At 37.0% G+C, this 16,485-nt stretch overlaps 1 protein-coding gene across 1 annotated transcript in view; it reads right to left on the reverse strand.

The window, feature by feature from the left end:
* Positions 1–1,159: 1,159 nt before the first annotated feature.
* Positions 1,160–16,485, reverse strand: part of JAG2 (jagged canonical Notch ligand 2) — a 68,790-nt gene continuing 53,464 nt past the window's right edge. The window contains exons 16-26 of the mRNA XM_030452455.1: positions 15,875–15,988; positions 15,388–15,501; positions 14,356–14,472; positions 13,488–13,515; positions 12,448–12,533; positions 10,155–10,268; positions 9,836–9,951; positions 8,087–8,332; positions 7,580–7,711; positions 6,401–6,557; positions 1,160–3,505 (exon numbers count right to left, since the gene is read on the reverse strand). Of these exons, the coding sequence (XP_030308315.1) occupies positions 3,033–3,505; positions 6,401–6,557; positions 7,580–7,711; positions 8,087–8,332; positions 9,836–9,951; positions 10,155–10,268; positions 12,448–12,533; positions 13,488–13,515; positions 14,356–14,472; positions 15,388–15,501; positions 15,875–15,988 (1,697 nt within the window). The 3' untranslated portion in view covers positions 1,160–3,032. The remainder of the gene's footprint in view (positions 3,506–6,400; positions 6,558–7,579; positions 7,712–8,086; positions 8,333–9,835; positions 9,952–10,154; positions 10,269–12,447; positions 12,534–13,487; positions 13,516–14,355; positions 14,473–15,387; positions 15,502–15,874; positions 15,989–16,485) is intronic.

The raw sequence follows: 16,485 nt of genomic DNA on the forward strand, positions 1-16,485 counted from the left end.
AAGCAAAGCCAACCTCCACCCTCCTTGCCTACAAGAGGCCCTCCAAAGGTCACAGCCAGACTATTTAACAGAAGGGATGCTAACTACCTAGAAAGGTTCACAAGCTGCTTGAACTCTTCAGACTCATCCTTTCTTTGTTTCTCCAAAGGACTATGAGAGGCCATCAGCACTCAAAAGCAGCATCATGGGGAGACCACACATGTCACTTAATTGAACCAACCCCTTATTTTTGCACAGGTTAATTACAACCTACAACAATCCCCAACTGTCCAAGCTATCTCACCTAGCATTGAAATGCATGTCCTCTGCAGCTTCCAAGGCAGTGACTAAAATGCCTTACAAATTTTAGGCTTTTTCTGAAAAATGTATGGGGTAGCAAATAGCTTTTAGTGGTATGAACTAATTTTCCATCCAAGCAGTTGGTTATCAAAAGGACTAATTACGTGGTCTAGTAAAGAACAAACCATACAACAGTAAACAGCCAAAAGAGTTGAGCTCACCAAATGTTTCAGATTAACATCAGAACTTGAAAAGAGCAAAGAAGGAAAATTAACCTGGAACTACCCATTGCTTAGGAGGAAAAAAAAAAAAAGAAAAAACCAAGGAGGAACCAAGCTGCTATTTTTCTAATTACAAACTTTTTTTAACAGATAGATTTCTGGAAGCAATACAATGGTTTACATGTATGCACCAGCAAGAAGTTGAGATGTACAAGTTCAACATTTCATGTACAAATAAGCTGAAAGGAAAAAAAAAACAAATCAGTAAGGGGATGTGGAACAGGGGAAGAAGACCTGCAATTAAAGAAACACATAAATATAAGATCTGTATAAAACAGACCAAGGTTAAACTATGCAAGTAGAAGAATTTACTTTTTGTTCATCCTCCTCTTTCAATCATCTTGTTTCATATATCTCAGTCTCCATAACTCATCCTTGGTCATCACATGAAGGTGGCATAAAACAATTTTTGTTCTTTTTTCAGGCAAATAGCACTACCAAACTCTACACTTGTCCTTGCTGTTTTTGCAAGTCCATCGGGGAACAAGACAGTTTCAGCCATCAGGGAATCTTTGATCTCAAGATTGGGACATTCACTCCTTCATTTAGGCTCCTCACATCAGAACTCCAAGCCCTTAGAAAGTAAACACAATCTGAAGTATCTTACACACAATGAGGGAATCATTTTATTAGATTATGGAAGACAGCAGCATTACAGTACAAAAAGTTACAAGAGTAGCCGAAAAAAAGTGTTTTTGGTTTAAATACTCAGGATTATACTGGGGAACATGAGAAGGATAGTACCCTTTTCTAAACTAACTCCTAACCAGGTTATCAAAATAAGTTTTGAATATTTAGCACAAGTAAAAAAGTTACAACAAACATCATTATAAAATGCTTTAATAAATAGTTTCTTTTCTGAAAGTTTTTTGTTTTTTTTTTTTTTTTTTTTTTTTTTTTTAAAAAAATGTCAAAAAAAAAAAAAAAAAGTACTAAAACAGAAGATCCTGCAAAGCAAATCCTGTGTTCCTGTATAAAATAACTGGTTTCCAAACATTCACGTTTATATTGTTCTTGGGCCAGAGTTTATACTCCAAAACATCCGTTCCTCTCACTGGTAGGGTAACTAAGTGTATGTAGTGTTATGCTTCTTCAGTAATTAAAATAAACTGATCATTTGCCCAGTTAATAGCAATAATAAAGCTTTTAAAAAAAAAAAAACAAAACAAAAACCACGCATAAGCCTTTCATTACAAATAACCATTTCTGATGAGGTACTCCCATCTTCTGAGCTTGCCCGCCTTTTTTTCTTTAGAGCGAAAGATGAATAAAGCACAACAGAAACAAGATTGAGGAAAATATTGTTCCCTTCATTAGGCCTGTATTTAAACGCAAAAAAGTAATACCACATGTAATTAACATATTCACAAAAGAAAAAAAAAAACAATGCCTCGCTATGTTGGTACTGTACAGTAGATGCACCCGTTAGTGTTCTTGAGATGGGCTGAACATGGGAATAAACAAACAGTTCTGGATCCATTTACATGTAAGTGGTTATGTTCCTATGTAAATACAAATGACCAACAGATTCCTAACATTGATTGTATTAACATCATTTTCTAATCTGGACATAATACCAAAAAAAGTCTTATAAACTGCCATAAAACCTCCTTTTCTGCAACATAAATTAAAAGGAATGACATGTAAAAAAAAGACCAAAATATTTAAGTTATTAAATCAAATATACAGAGTGATTCATTTAATATGTACATATTTACAAAAAAAGCACTTTCACTATTAGAAAATAAACTGTGTCAGTCAGGGAACCTAGAGTTCTCACAATTTTACTATATTGATATGGCAGTCTTTGACAGTTGCTATAGAAAAAGTTTAATCTCAAGGCACTTGTCACATGCTTCAATACTGCAATTCTAAAGTAATTAAACAGAAACAAAAAAGGCCACTTTTAAACCACAGTTGAAAGATCTCTATAATTTTTTTTTTGTTCCTATTACAAAGTGTGTAAGGCAAATTTGGAAAAAATCTTACAGAAGCTACTAACGTAACAAGTGCAGTGAGCTGCCATTAATAGAGATTCAAAGTCAAGAAAGCAGTTTAAAGTTCACACAATTTCCTCAACCAGGAGGTTTTAAAGCCACCATTAAATTAGAGCAAGTAATAAAAAGAAATACATTCTGTAAACAGTGTACAGTCTTTTGTAATAAACTTTACACATATTGAAAATACCTCTCCTCTGCCACACAGCGAGTGTATTATAAGTAAACTTTACAAAAATAGCAACTATCAAAGATTACTCATTTTTTTCATCTGACAGTCATTGAATAATTTATACAAGGCTAAAGAAACAAAATAAATTTTATTTATTATTATTTTTATTTTTTTTTTACGCAAAATAAAGAAACTATGAACATTTGACTCCAGACATTTTTAGTCCTTGATGCAAAGTGGAGATGTCAACTTTTTCCCTCCCCAGTAATCGCAGGCGCAGTCTGCCTACATTCCAAACACAGGTTAGTCTCTACTGCCTTCAAAGTTTGATGCATTCACATTTTTTACAGATCTGTTGTCCATTTTGCCTATTTGATGGGATTTCTTTACTGGACTGCTCTCTGATGTGTCAGATGCCTTTGTGGGCAAAGGCTTTGCAAGTTTGTGAGAGAGGAATTTGTCCATTTCCTCATCTCTTTCCTCCTCTTCATCCTCTTCTTCCTCATACTCTACATACTCCTCTACTGCATCACAAGTTCTTTTTTGAGGAGATATGAAGTTTTTGCATTCGTAACGAATGTCTTTGTTACTGTAAGATCTGTCTATAGGATTTCTTATTGGATTTAAAGGTGCCCACTGGTTATTGGCACCCTCTTCTCTGGGAGGACGACTTCTCTCTCTCTCTTTTCTCCTCTTCCGAGTCCACCACACGCAGATGATTATACAAGTCAGCCATACAATGCTGAACACCGCACAAAGAATTGGAACCAAATAATCTAGAGAGTAAATGAAAAAAAAAAACAACAAACAACAAAGTTTTGAGTTAAGAGGATATACAGCAAGGGACATCTGCAGGAGAAATACATCCATATGTAACTATAGGTTAGCCCTTAAAAGGTTTTTAAGAGAAAGGAAATAAGATGTAATTACAGCACTGTGATAGCTGTCTGAGTGCAGCAGTCCACCTAGAAATGCACTTTACTAGATGAAACTAAGAGTTCTCCCTGGTTAACGATGGGGAGGTGGGGGTAGAAATGCTAAACTTGAGAGGGTTTTTTCTGCTCCAGCAGACAAACTGATTGTAGAAACAGCATCTCCTTCTCAAGTACTAAAGCTAAGTTGTCCCAGGAAAGCTCAGTAGTGACTCTTGAGAAAAAGTAATAAATCTACCCTTGTAGGAGGCAAGCTGTAAAGAATACTGGCCCTTTAAGTTGCTCTAGAAGTACCAACACTTGCATCAGAAATATGTCCTGTGTTTAGTATCACAAAGAGGAGTCCTTTACCATCAGGTCCACAGACATTTGTGTATAAACTACCTCAAAAATATTCAAGTTAGAACTATGTAACTAAACCAATCATGGTTTCTTTAGGATGTGTATATTTCAGTGTAAAACATCAGCATATTGCCACTAGAAAAAGAAGTCTTCACTGCTCACTGTATAAACAAAAGGAATTGAGGCAATTGAGTTTTCCCACATTCCCAATCACAAACCTCAGTAGTGCTCTCCCAGACACACAGCCTGACACTATTTCTCTAGGAAACAACTCATGGCCTATGTTTGGACTCCCCTCCCAAGCCCCCAGTCCATTCCCTCAAGGGCTTTTCTGCTAGGATAGAGTAACATTTTTCTGCTCTTCTTGAGAAGCAAGATAAGAGGCAGTTAAGACATGAGGTGCTTTGCTTTCTGTAGACTGCAGGATTGATCAACAGTTCTACCCACAAACACTGTTAACCTACCACTCAAACCTCTGATCCAAACATAAATTCCCTCTGAAGTCTTAATACAATTGCTTATGAAATAACAACCACTTCAACAACACAGTCATTGAGTCCAATGTTAAAGTCACTTCTGGACATATTCTTACGTGGAAGATGGCAAATTCTCTAACACTTCTTCCAGGTAAAGGGGCATGAATGATGAATGGCATCAAGGGATCTAAAAAATTGAATTTTAGCTGCCTGGAGAAGGATTGTATTCTTAGAAGAAACTGGTATTCTCTCCTGTTTTTTTCATAATACTCAACTAGGAACGGGAGGAGGAATACTTCAGGGTAAAAGGAGCTCTTCATACCACCTTCCCCAAGATTAAAACAGAAGGCTTGCATTCTCACAACTATCACATCTATTATTTCATCATACAACTGTCAATCCAAGTTTACTTAATAAAAGGTTCTTATACAGAGAACTGTCTATATATAGATTCCAAGTACAGAATACTTTTTAAAAGCTAGAGGAAGTAAATGAAGTGTTTAAATAATCATCTCCATCTAGACACTTGAACATCCCACAGAAATGAGATTCTTAAAACAGACATAGGGCTTTACCACATTTGGTGATAGTCTTCCACCTACCTCATCCAGTTAAGAGGTAACAATAAAACAAACAAAAAAGACCAGGGGAGTCCAGGTTACAGTTTACTTCATAACAACTCCACTGAAAGGACCAGAAGGCAGCAACCAATATTGAACATCCATATTAAAATGGAGAGTCTGCAAAGCATTTCCTAGCCCTTGCCACAAGAGAAGTCCCACAATATAAGTCAAAGTCTTTCCTAAGAAAATCTTTGAACCTTTTTGAGGCAGGAGGCAAAGTAATCCCTGTCCTTTTCATCCTTGCATTTAACACACAAACAGGATAAAGAGAGGCTGAGGAGATACGTCAGAATCTCAGATCAATTCTTTATCATATATGCAATTTCTGTTTAAGACAAGAACAAAGCTAGCAGACTCCTTCAGGGCAGTTGAGGAAATTGTGTATTTGCCAAGGCTTTAGGAGATGAAAGGCATTTCCTCAAAGAGAAATGCAAGGGAAATGGAATCGGGCAATTTACTAATTGTTTGGACTACGGGTGGAAGATCTTCCAGAAGATTATGTTGGGAAGATCTAGGAAGTCAGAGACTCTCCTACCATTTTAAGTTTTTCACTCTGAGGCTAAGTTGAACTCAAGCTGACCAGAGGTCTTTCCCAAGATCTCCTCCAGGCATGAACGCCAGTATGCAAAATCTTCAGCTGCTTATTTTGGTATACCTCTTGGAGAGCTGATATTCAGAGATAGAGGTCTCCCTAATCATACCATTTCCTCATTAAGAGCAATGAACTTTACATTTTAAGCCAGCAGCACACTAGTGAGAAACACATGTTGAAGAAGAGAGCAAAGTTTTGCATTATCATGGTTGAATATGGGAAGATCCTAGACACCTTTAACTCTTGATAGGGTAAATAATACATAAGCATTTGAGAAGAGATGCAGTACTACCTTATGTGTCTTCCCCCTCCCCATCACATTTTCAATACCTCTCAGCATCTGTTTCTATACTGCAGCATCATCAAGGGATACAGTTGGGTTAAGATTAACATAGGGGAATCCAAAAGTATTTGAACAATTCACAAGAACCCCTGCTCTTGTGAACAGTATGCCTTGACTGGAGAGTGGGGTTGGAAGTCAGAGCAAAAACAATAGCAAGAGTAGGTGGGGATATTTCACTAGGGATGAGTTTGAACAAGCACACAAGCACATTGTTACTTTTAAAGCCACTTTCACTTCAGTCAGCAATATCAATTAAAGGAACAACCTGATCAACCTTTTCCCTCAACACGTAAAGAAAAGCAAGAGACTGGAGTGGAAAAGAAAATGCTTACACACACAGGATAAAGGCATTGGAACCCTTACCTGATGATGAGTTGCCAACAACTATGGTCTCTACTTTGACTTCAGTCACTGCCAACATAACAGTGCTGTTCTGCCGCTTGGTGATCGCATTTACTATCACATTAGCAGCATTCTGAATGAGGCTGTTATCTTGTTCATCTCGATGTGGGACAAAAGACTGAAGGGAGTGAAGGGGAAAACCAAAACGTTATTGCAATCACCTAATCATGGAAATCTACTTTTTAAAACCAGCTACAAATTAATTGAGTTCATTAGGTTGAATTTGATGGTAATTATGAAGAGTATCCTAGAAAGCTACTGCAGCAAGAGTGTAGCTGCCTCTACCCAAACTGCAGATGCATTATCAGACCTGGTGGGTAACGTGCCTACTTGCTAATCATACCTCAAATAAAAGGCAGCTGATTTCCATGTTACTTACAATGCTGAGCTAAACTTAGTCATATAGTTTGGAGCACTTCAAGACACAAGGATTATCTAGACAGAAGCTTAAACTTAAAAGTCTGCTCTACTTATACCATATACTGTGCTTCCTGCATCACAGCTCAGCATGTTCCTTATGGTACTGGCAAAGACAGTCCAGCTTCTCCTGGATAAACACTTTACTATGAAAATTAACTCTTTTATTGGAAACTAAGGAATACACAAGCACTAGGCTGCAAGTTGGGCTGTAAATGCCTTTGAAGCAAGTCTTTAGCACAGAAGAGCAACAATTACCTTTATCTACACAACTTGTACATTCTTCCACTTCACGTTTAGCACTTAAGTGTTTAATGAACATCCTGAAGCAGCTATACTCCAAATGTACAGCAGAAACTTATTTAAAATATTCAGTCCAGCCACCTGCACATGTAGCTCCTTATCAAAAAGGTCAATGGCCCAAGGTTCATGACAGAACAAGTAGGCACTTTTTCACTAATTTGGGCTAGATTAGTCTAACCCAGATTAGTCTCCTGATAGTATTTTATCAGGAGACTGTGGTAGCCTTCTGTCATTAATGAAACCTACAGTTCCAGCTAACATTATACCAAACTGAAATCACAAAAATTGCTTTGCAGTCAGACTAAGCCACAGATTTCAGCATCTGCACTGAAGTTTAACAAGCTTAAACAACCTCTTCCCCAGGCTTGAACTAACAAGAAAACATTTTCGTATGTATGTTAATACAAGTCTCATACTTACAATAGCAACTTCCACTGCATTCTCTGTGGAGTAGGACAGATCACATAATATTATCAGAGTTCTGTCCCTAGAAACAGTCTTAGTAGCTGGTAAATACCGAATTTCAGAACAGATATTTTCAGTTGTAGTGCCCTGTTGAAGCAAGGGAGATTGTATGACTTCAAGTAAAAAGTAGTACATCAACATCTTTGGAGCTTCTTCAGTTACTGAGATCTGAAGAAGGCAGCAAAGAAGGCAGCAAGAAAGGGCAGAAGAGACTGCCACAGTTTAATGCTGGGCTAGCAATTAACTGAATGACAGATTTAAAAAAGAAAACATTCACTGTAAGCCCTAATTTTGACACACCCTTCAGACAAAGCACAATTAATAGCAACAGAGAAGTCTAATAATAAATTTTCCAAGTTTATGACAGCAGGGAGTTGTATTAGAAACATTAGCATTCCATCCTCTGACACGGAATATATCCCTACATATATTGCCATACTTCATTATTAATTCTGTTCTCACCTGGGGGACTTTGTCTCCATTAAAAATTAAAGTAATTCTAGCACAGTCATTGTCCAAATATCCAGAATTAGGCAGACACTTGATATTGGGAGGCAGAGGTTCAGAGGTACTGCATTCTCCCCAGTCGGTGCATGGTGGCTGAAAACATTTCATGTACTTCTCCTGGCATTCTTGACCCATGGGACACTGGTTGTTTGAATTATCCCAGTGTCTGTGTAACAGACAAGGTTTTTTCCCACACCACACCTAAAAATTAAGAAGAACAAAGTACTGTTATATAATTGCTTATGCATCAAATCAAAATAAGCATTTCACATAAGATGGTTATGATCTACTAATACATTTTTCCATAATGCAGTAGCAGATGGAGGATGTTTTGTATGGACAAGAGGAAAAGCTATGCAAAGATTACCAGAGACACCAGTGACTGGAAAGACCTCCTTAGAAACTTATGAATTTGCCCCCCTAAGTTACACAGATGTTCAAGCATTTATTTTGAACTAGTCATCTAGGCTTCTATAATCTAGAAAAAGAAGCATCTCCATAAGGATTCATTTCTCTAACATTTACTGAGATCTTTGCCACAAAATACTGAAGCCATTGAGATTTCATGCACTGTGGTGGCACTGTCACTTCAACTGCTGTCCAAAAGAGCATGCTGGCACCCCCACATTACCAAGGTGCAGGAAGCTTCCAAGCACAGTGTTCTTAAAGCACAATTGTCAGCAGGAAAACAGTGCTTGTTCCACTCTACATGGAAGAACCAAAGACCACTTGTGGATAAATTGCATTTGCAGCACAAAATGGTTTCTGAAATTCCAGTTACCTTCTTGTACTGTTATTTCCTAAAGGCATTTCAAATTTGAAATCACAACACCATAGAGTCTAAAACAGCATTTCTAAACTACTAATTGCAAGATTTAGTTATTTCTTTGCCTACAGTGCATACTAAGTAAGATTAAACAAAGCTACCAGCTAAACAAAGATTAAAGCTGGAGTAATTAGACCCAGAGGTTTTACACTGGTGCATCTAGTGAAAATGTGGGAGTCTGCTGTTTAGGATAATGTTGTAAAAGTGCTCCTAGCACTCACCTGGAGCCACCCACCCAGCCCTACAGCAGCTATGTTCTTGAATCATTTCAGCTGTTATGGAAAACTGCACAGGTACTACAAATCCACTGAGAAATGCTATCTCGGGAGGTTTGAAAGGCTTGGAGCACATGAACTAACATGGTCAATCTGCATTTAAGCTAGTCTTATTTTTATAAGTCACAACAATCAGGATATTGTCCATATAAAGGTTGCAACTTGTCAATTCATAAACCTTCTGAAGGACAACATAGAAAGGCTTTTATTACCCACTGAAAAGCTTTTCTTCCTAAATGTCCTTTACCTAATATTTCACAAAATTATGAGCTCTAAAACTGTGTTCACAGAGTCCTGGCAGAGTGATTTATCTTCTCAAGGATTATTATTCAATGACAATTCATATTTCCTTTTCTGCAAAAAGTGCCTATCAGCTCCTAGAAAGCTTGTTCTAGCAGTACACAGCTTATGACTATAAAGACAATCCAATAAGTATTTATACAGGAAGTCATTAGACACCTTGTTTTTTTTTAAATAGGGGTAGTTTGAGGGACACGTAATACAAGCCTAGATGGAAAAAAAAATTAAAGATCAACTTGTGCATGAAGAACAGTTCAGTTTGTTTCAGACAAAAGGATTTATTAACTTAGGTCAACTGCCTACCTTGGTGCAGTCAATGCGGCCATCCAAACAGTGGCAGTTGTTGCATTCTTGATCCCATCTGCTGCCATGGGGAAAGGTCAGTCCTTTAAGCCAGCATGGCTTTCCAATTCCAATCACTAAAGGAAAAATAAATAAATAAAAGCATGCTCAGACACCTCACATCTGAGATCCTGATACTATACAAATTTAAATTTAAAAAAACCCCTACCAGCTAGCAGTTCCTTACACATCAGACTATTGTATATAACCTCTATAGTGGCCACATTCTATCAGAGAATCCTGGTTTTTGGGTAGAGGTTGAAAGCAGGTACAGGCATACCTTCTTGGCACCTAGGACCAATTCTTCCAGGGGGACAATTGCATCGGTATCCATTTATTTCATCTATACAAGTGGCACCATATCCACAAGGGGAAGACTGGCATTCATCAATATCTAGAAAGAAGATAAGTAAAAATTAGTGTTAGGGACCCAGAACACTAGTTAAACATTTACTGAGATGTCAACTAACAACACCTGCTTTCCTAACAAGCAAAAGACAATCTGGCTTCAGAATTAACCTCTTAATTGGTTAGTTCTACTATTTCAACAGATTTCTTGTAATTGCACCCTAACTGAAGTTCTGGCAATCAGACACAGTCCTCTGCTGACTCATCACTCAGAGCAGAGCTGCTGGACAGGTGAAGGTGCTAATGTCTTCTTCTCATTCAGCTAGAGAACTAAAGTCCCACATCCTGTTCTGATGCTAACCTCAGACATTTAGGCTTCCTAGAAAAGCACAGTGCTTCCAGGAAGTTATCACAGTATAAGAGCTGAACAACAGATTGGCTCAAGTGCTCAAGAAAACTGACTTACTGCTATACAATTCACCATAAGAAAGAAGAGCAATAGTTTAATTCATAACAAACATTTGATATAACTTTTCTTAATAACCTTGGAATAACGAGTAGATTAATTTAGTACATAAATACTTATCACAAAAGCCTCTCAAAAAAATCCGAACCTTCAATGATTCAGAGACTTCGGCATAGTTATCTATTGAAAAGGGCAAGGAAGCATACTCCACTCAAAAGCACAGCAACATGTTACTTAGTATCCTGGGGAAATGACCAAAAGTAATTTACGGAGCAATCTACCAAAAAGGCAACAAACAGAGCTGTAAGGTTTTTTTAGCCACAGGCACCAACTACTTCACTTTCAACCATAAGTACCTTTTGAAAGGTTTCTTTCCACTGGAAAGGAGTAACTACTGCTAACCCTCTGGAAAAAAAAACCCAAAAACCCAACAACCTGATTCTTGACACAGTATCAGATCATCCTCTGTGTTAAAGGAGTTGGATCTTAGAAAGAAAATGCAGTATGGCAGTAGTGAGACTGTTGTGCATGTAAGAAATAAAAAACACTGAATGGATGTGGAGAGACTTTTGGTTCTATTTTAGCTTCCTTCAGAACTGCTCTAAGATGCAGTTTAATGCAAATACAGAAGTATGTAAATGACTACAGGGTTTAAGTACTCCTTTTTTCCTCCCTCTCTTCAAGATATGTTGTGTTAAGATTCTCCTTCCCTTCTCTGTATGCTGTTTGTGACTGCTACCTCTGTTGCTGTTATCAACCTCCCAGAAAGAGCATTTTTGTCTTTACAACTCTAAATAAGATATCTTCCATCCCATTACTAATGGAGTATTTGCCTTTTAATACAAATAGTCCCTGCTGTATTTCTTGTCTGGAAAAGTAGATGTCCACATCCCTCATCGCATGTCTGGATCTAGATATGCAATTATTTGCCATCCCTGGAGCTCTATATCCAGATATCGCGAACCTGATGGTACCACAATGGCCACAGTTGCCCTCTGACTAGAGGTGTTGGCTCATTTACTATCATCCAGAATGGAGATGGAATCTTGAAAGCACACCACCATGTTAACAGAGTGCAATGACCAAGCCCAGCAGCCTTGAGGCTACAGAAGATTCAAAGCCTGGATCCTCCAAAGAGGGAGAAATAAAATAAAAATAAGGCATCCATCACCTTCAAGCCAAAACAGTAACACTCCATTAAAAATAAGAGACTCTTCCACAGCACTTCAATGCAGTCTCAGGTTCTTTTGTTCCTCCTTTTCAGTTTCCAACTGCCAGGATAATTGCAGTGCAAGAGGTTTGTTTTACAGCTTTGAAAGATCTTCATTATATTTCTGTATACTCTGGCGCTCATGTGCCAGCATTGCACTCCTGAAGTTTGTCTTAATTTGCAATGTCTCAGTGGCTTTCAGTTTCTAATGTTAAACTCCTAGTGATACCCTTCAACACGTTCTCAAGAAAAACACTTTAAACTTAGGATTCTATGAAGCCAGCACCCCAGAATCTTCAGAAATGTCTGACAAAATACAGCAACCAAGTTTTTTGAATATAATTTTAGCCAACTTATTTCATTTCCATTTAATGGATGAGAAAAGTTGTCATTATTTACAAAGTATTGGTACTTGTCTGACTGACAGGTGACCTCTGCCTCATTATTTGAAATTTAGCTAGACTATTGCAAAGAGGATTATAGGGTGTTTTTTATTTGTGCATGAGAATGGTACAAACTTTTAGGTCTTTATCTACACAAGATACTTACTAATTCTGCAGTCAGGACCAGCAAATCCAGGTGCACATTCACACCGAAACCAATTCACACCATCAACACAGATGCCCCCATTATAACTGCAAAAATAAGAAAGCCATCATCAAACCAGGATTTCTCAGGGTGGATTCACTAGTCTAAAGATGAGCAAAACCCAGAGGTTTCATGTGGCACATTCAAATGCAAATTTCTATTGTCTCTATTCATAGTATCATCTCATTATTCAACAATGCAGAATTAAAAAGTCCTTGCTAATTTGTAGTATGAGTCTACTTAATTAGCCATCTACATTGTTTCATTGGTCTCTAAATTTTTGTTAATTAAAGCTGCTGTTTAGGGTGATGATCTGTTTCCATCAGATAAAGCATAATGTTAGATAAACAATATTGCCTAGTAAGTCACCCATAAAAACAGCAACATCCAAAGGAACATGTGGATGAAACAGCACTGTAAAGAAAGCTCAAACTTTTGTAAGGTTCTAATAAATGAAGTACAGGTTATTGTAGAATGAACAGAGAAAGATAAGGCAGACAGATGGTTTTCTTCATCCAACATGAATACCAACATCTGCTTTTAAAATACTCCTATTGTACCTGCCAAAAATTATTTGTTTTTAAAACACATTTATACATAGTACTGGATCTAACAAGATGTTTTATATTATTTAGAATTATTGTAAACTAACAAGTTTTGATATCTTATTTTTTATTCTGAAACTCAACTATAGATCTTCAAAATGTTATCAAGTCTCATTTGTTTCATAACACAGTAATTTACTAGTCAGTTCTGGGATAAAGATGGCACTAAAATACTTTCGTTTGCTCATAAAAGAATCAACTCATGATTGTGATTGTTCTGTGATCTTTGTTGCTGCTAAGGCATAGATAATGCATGGGAAAAAATGGTTTTAGATTTTTACAGAGGCTGGATTTAAATATTTTATGGTAGAATCACCTCTAAAATGAAATGGAAATTCACATTATTGTGCTCACTTATTGTCTGAATAGGTATAGAACTGGAGTATGCATACTTACCATGGATGAGGGTTGCAGTCATTGGTATCTATAAAAAAAGAATACAGACTAGTGTAACTAGTGGCATCTTTTGTTTTGTAATGTACAACATTACAGTTCAAGGAACACTGTATTTGATGAGAAAAAAAAAGCAGAATTGACATTTGCAAAGAATGTTCAATTAGACCTGACAGACCAATGAAATATGCTAAATTTTACAAACAGACTGACAAATGCACATTTTACAGCTTCAGTGTATTTTGGTGTTTCAACAGCAGACATGATGAACGTGACAGGATGACAACATAACCAAAATAAAACAGGGTATCAATTGCACTGGTAGTGGATAATTCAACTGGCCTCTAAAAGCTTTCTAAAGTATTATTACTACTACTTTGGCACTCCACATGTATACAATGCAACTAGCCAGAACTCTTAAACAAATCTTTCCCATTACAAAAAGCTTGGAATTATTTGTCAGCATTTATACCAGCACTGTCAGCTTTAAAATAGCTAACTAGGGCACACATCAGTACAACAGTCATTTCACAGTAGATTTGGAGATTTATAATTTTTGGATATTTCTGTCATGCCTCAGAAAAATATCAAAGTTGCAGGCTTTACCACACCTAACCAACTAATTTTATTAATTTATCAAAGCAGTTAACTGCTACCCTCAGAAAATGATGGTATGTACACTACTGCCTGCCTTTGCACATACTTTTCCAAGCTCTCTATTCATTACTCAAGTATTGCCCTACCTACCACCCTGAGTGATTCAGTATTTTGGCACATGAATTCTATAAACTTGCTTTGTTTCAGTTAACAACTCTGTGCCAGACACTCCTAATATCCAGAGGACTGGAGGGGGTAGAAAGGAAAGTCTTACTCTGTGTGCATGTACGTCCTTCCCATCCTTCTTTACAGATGCAAGAAAAGGAATCCCCACTGCCAACACATGTTCCACCATTCATGCAAGGGTTTGGAATACAGCTGCTGTTTTTAGCTTTGAAAACAGAAAAGGTCACAATTTAGCACAGAAAACAAAAAGTTATTAACTGGACCTGTCAACATCACAATCCTGAACATCATTTTAGTCAGCAGTGCAAGACTTACAAGTAGGTCAGAAAGACTTCAAATAGTCACGTCACATGAAAAATCTCTCACCTGTGTTCAGCCATCATCCTAATTCAATATTTGATTGAACCATTAAATTTCATTTAAAAAAAATAACTTTTTTCCCTGTGTCAGCATGCTTCAAATACTGCTGAACTCTTACTTTGGCAGTAAATTACCTAGTACATGAAGTGTGCTTTATAACTATATAAAACTACAATTGTGTCTAAAAAGGAGAAAAGCTAGACAAAGTTAGCTTCATCCAGCTTCTTACACCCAAGAGAAGTCGCATATTCAGAAAAATGTGCCACATAGGCTACGTTCAACCCCCAGAGAGATTTAGAGTAGGTACCGACAGCAGGCAGTAACCCTGCAAATCTCCTTGGAAGAACTTCATTTTTCTTGCATACATCTGCTCATACACCTCCCTTGACCAAACCTATTCACATTATGAACTTCAAGCAAAGCAGGGGACTAAGTTCCAAAAAAAAACCTTTACACAAGGATCTCTGAAGGCTAATAGTAAAGTCAAGGAAAGTCCAAGTGTTCCAAATGTGTTTAGGAGAAGCTATGCAAAAAACATGTAAGCAGCCTGTGGAAAAAAGTTTCCTAGAAATCAGTGCTTTGCCAGGTGATGTTCTTCTAGACAGTGGAAAAATTACTCTAAGACTCAGTCTCCAGCCAACTGGAACAGCTTTGAACTAGGCAGCAAGAAGAACAATGTGCCTACTTACTAAACAGTGAAGTTATTATTTAAACACTTCAGTATTTCTGGCTTCATTATCAGACAATTTAAAAAGCTTACCAGTGTTGCAAGTACTTCCTATCCATTCTGGAGGACATGAACAGCGGAATGTATCTCCATCATCATAGCAAGTTCCACCATTGCTGCAAGTATTGGCATCACACTGATATTCCCCTATACATCACAATAAAACAGTTTTAGCTGCCATTGGTCTTGCAGAATTTTAAGACCAAACACTTTTCATCACAAAATTACTTTTTAAAGAAACAATATTTAAATACAAAAATACCATGAACAATTGCTGTAATACAGCAAGAAAACAGTGGAATCTAAGGGCATCTCTTATGGCACTATTTCACTAGATTTTGTGATGGAATACATTTTCCAATTGTTCCATTTTGTTGCAGAGGACTTAGATAAAGTAATGACAATATAACTATTATTTTGCTGCAACAGTTTTTACTTTAAATTTCAGGAACTCTAGTCTCATGAGAAGAATGAACGCAAATCTTTGGGTAAACTCAAGATCAAAGCAAAGAGCACTTACGTGAATGGCAAGTTTTGCCTTTCCAGTCATTCTTACATTCACAATAGAAGTCATTTACCAAATCAATGCATCGGCCACCATTGTGACATGGGTTGGGAGAACAGTCATTGAAATCTAGAAAGAGTTATTCAAATTAGATGAACTAGCCTAGACAAGGCCATGAGAAAGTCTAAAATGCTTCTTTACAGAGGAAAGAAATTGTGTGCTGTTTAGGAAAACAGTGTTCCTATTTAAGCTAAAGGTTATCTTTATACAGACAAAGAAAAACTTCTGATTTAATACAAAACAATGTGAACTATGAAAGACTTTTGACAGCTTAAGAGAAAAAGCATCATTCAAGATTTTAAGTACAGCACCAAAGTAGTTTTATTTTTTCAAACAGCCATATTCTTAACTTCAAAGAAAAATTTCTAGTAGGGACTGCAATGTCCTGAAAAGGAGTTCTACCCCAGGACACCCACAAAAGGCAGTGAGTTAAGTCTCCCTCTCTTGCCTTGCTTCAAATTAACATAATATATACACAGACTTTAATTTTACTTTTTTGTTTACCCACATAGATGAGTTTAGAGAAAATTCTTGAGACAGATGTTTACTAGGTAGAACATCATAAT

Source organism: Calypte anna, chromosome 5A (genome assembly GCF_003957555.1).
Source record: "Calypte anna isolate BGI_N300 chromosome 5A, bCalAnn1_v1.p, whole genome shotgun sequence".
NCBI classification, from domain to species: domain Eukaryota; kingdom Metazoa; phylum Chordata; class Aves; order Apodiformes; family Trochilidae; genus Calypte; species Calypte anna.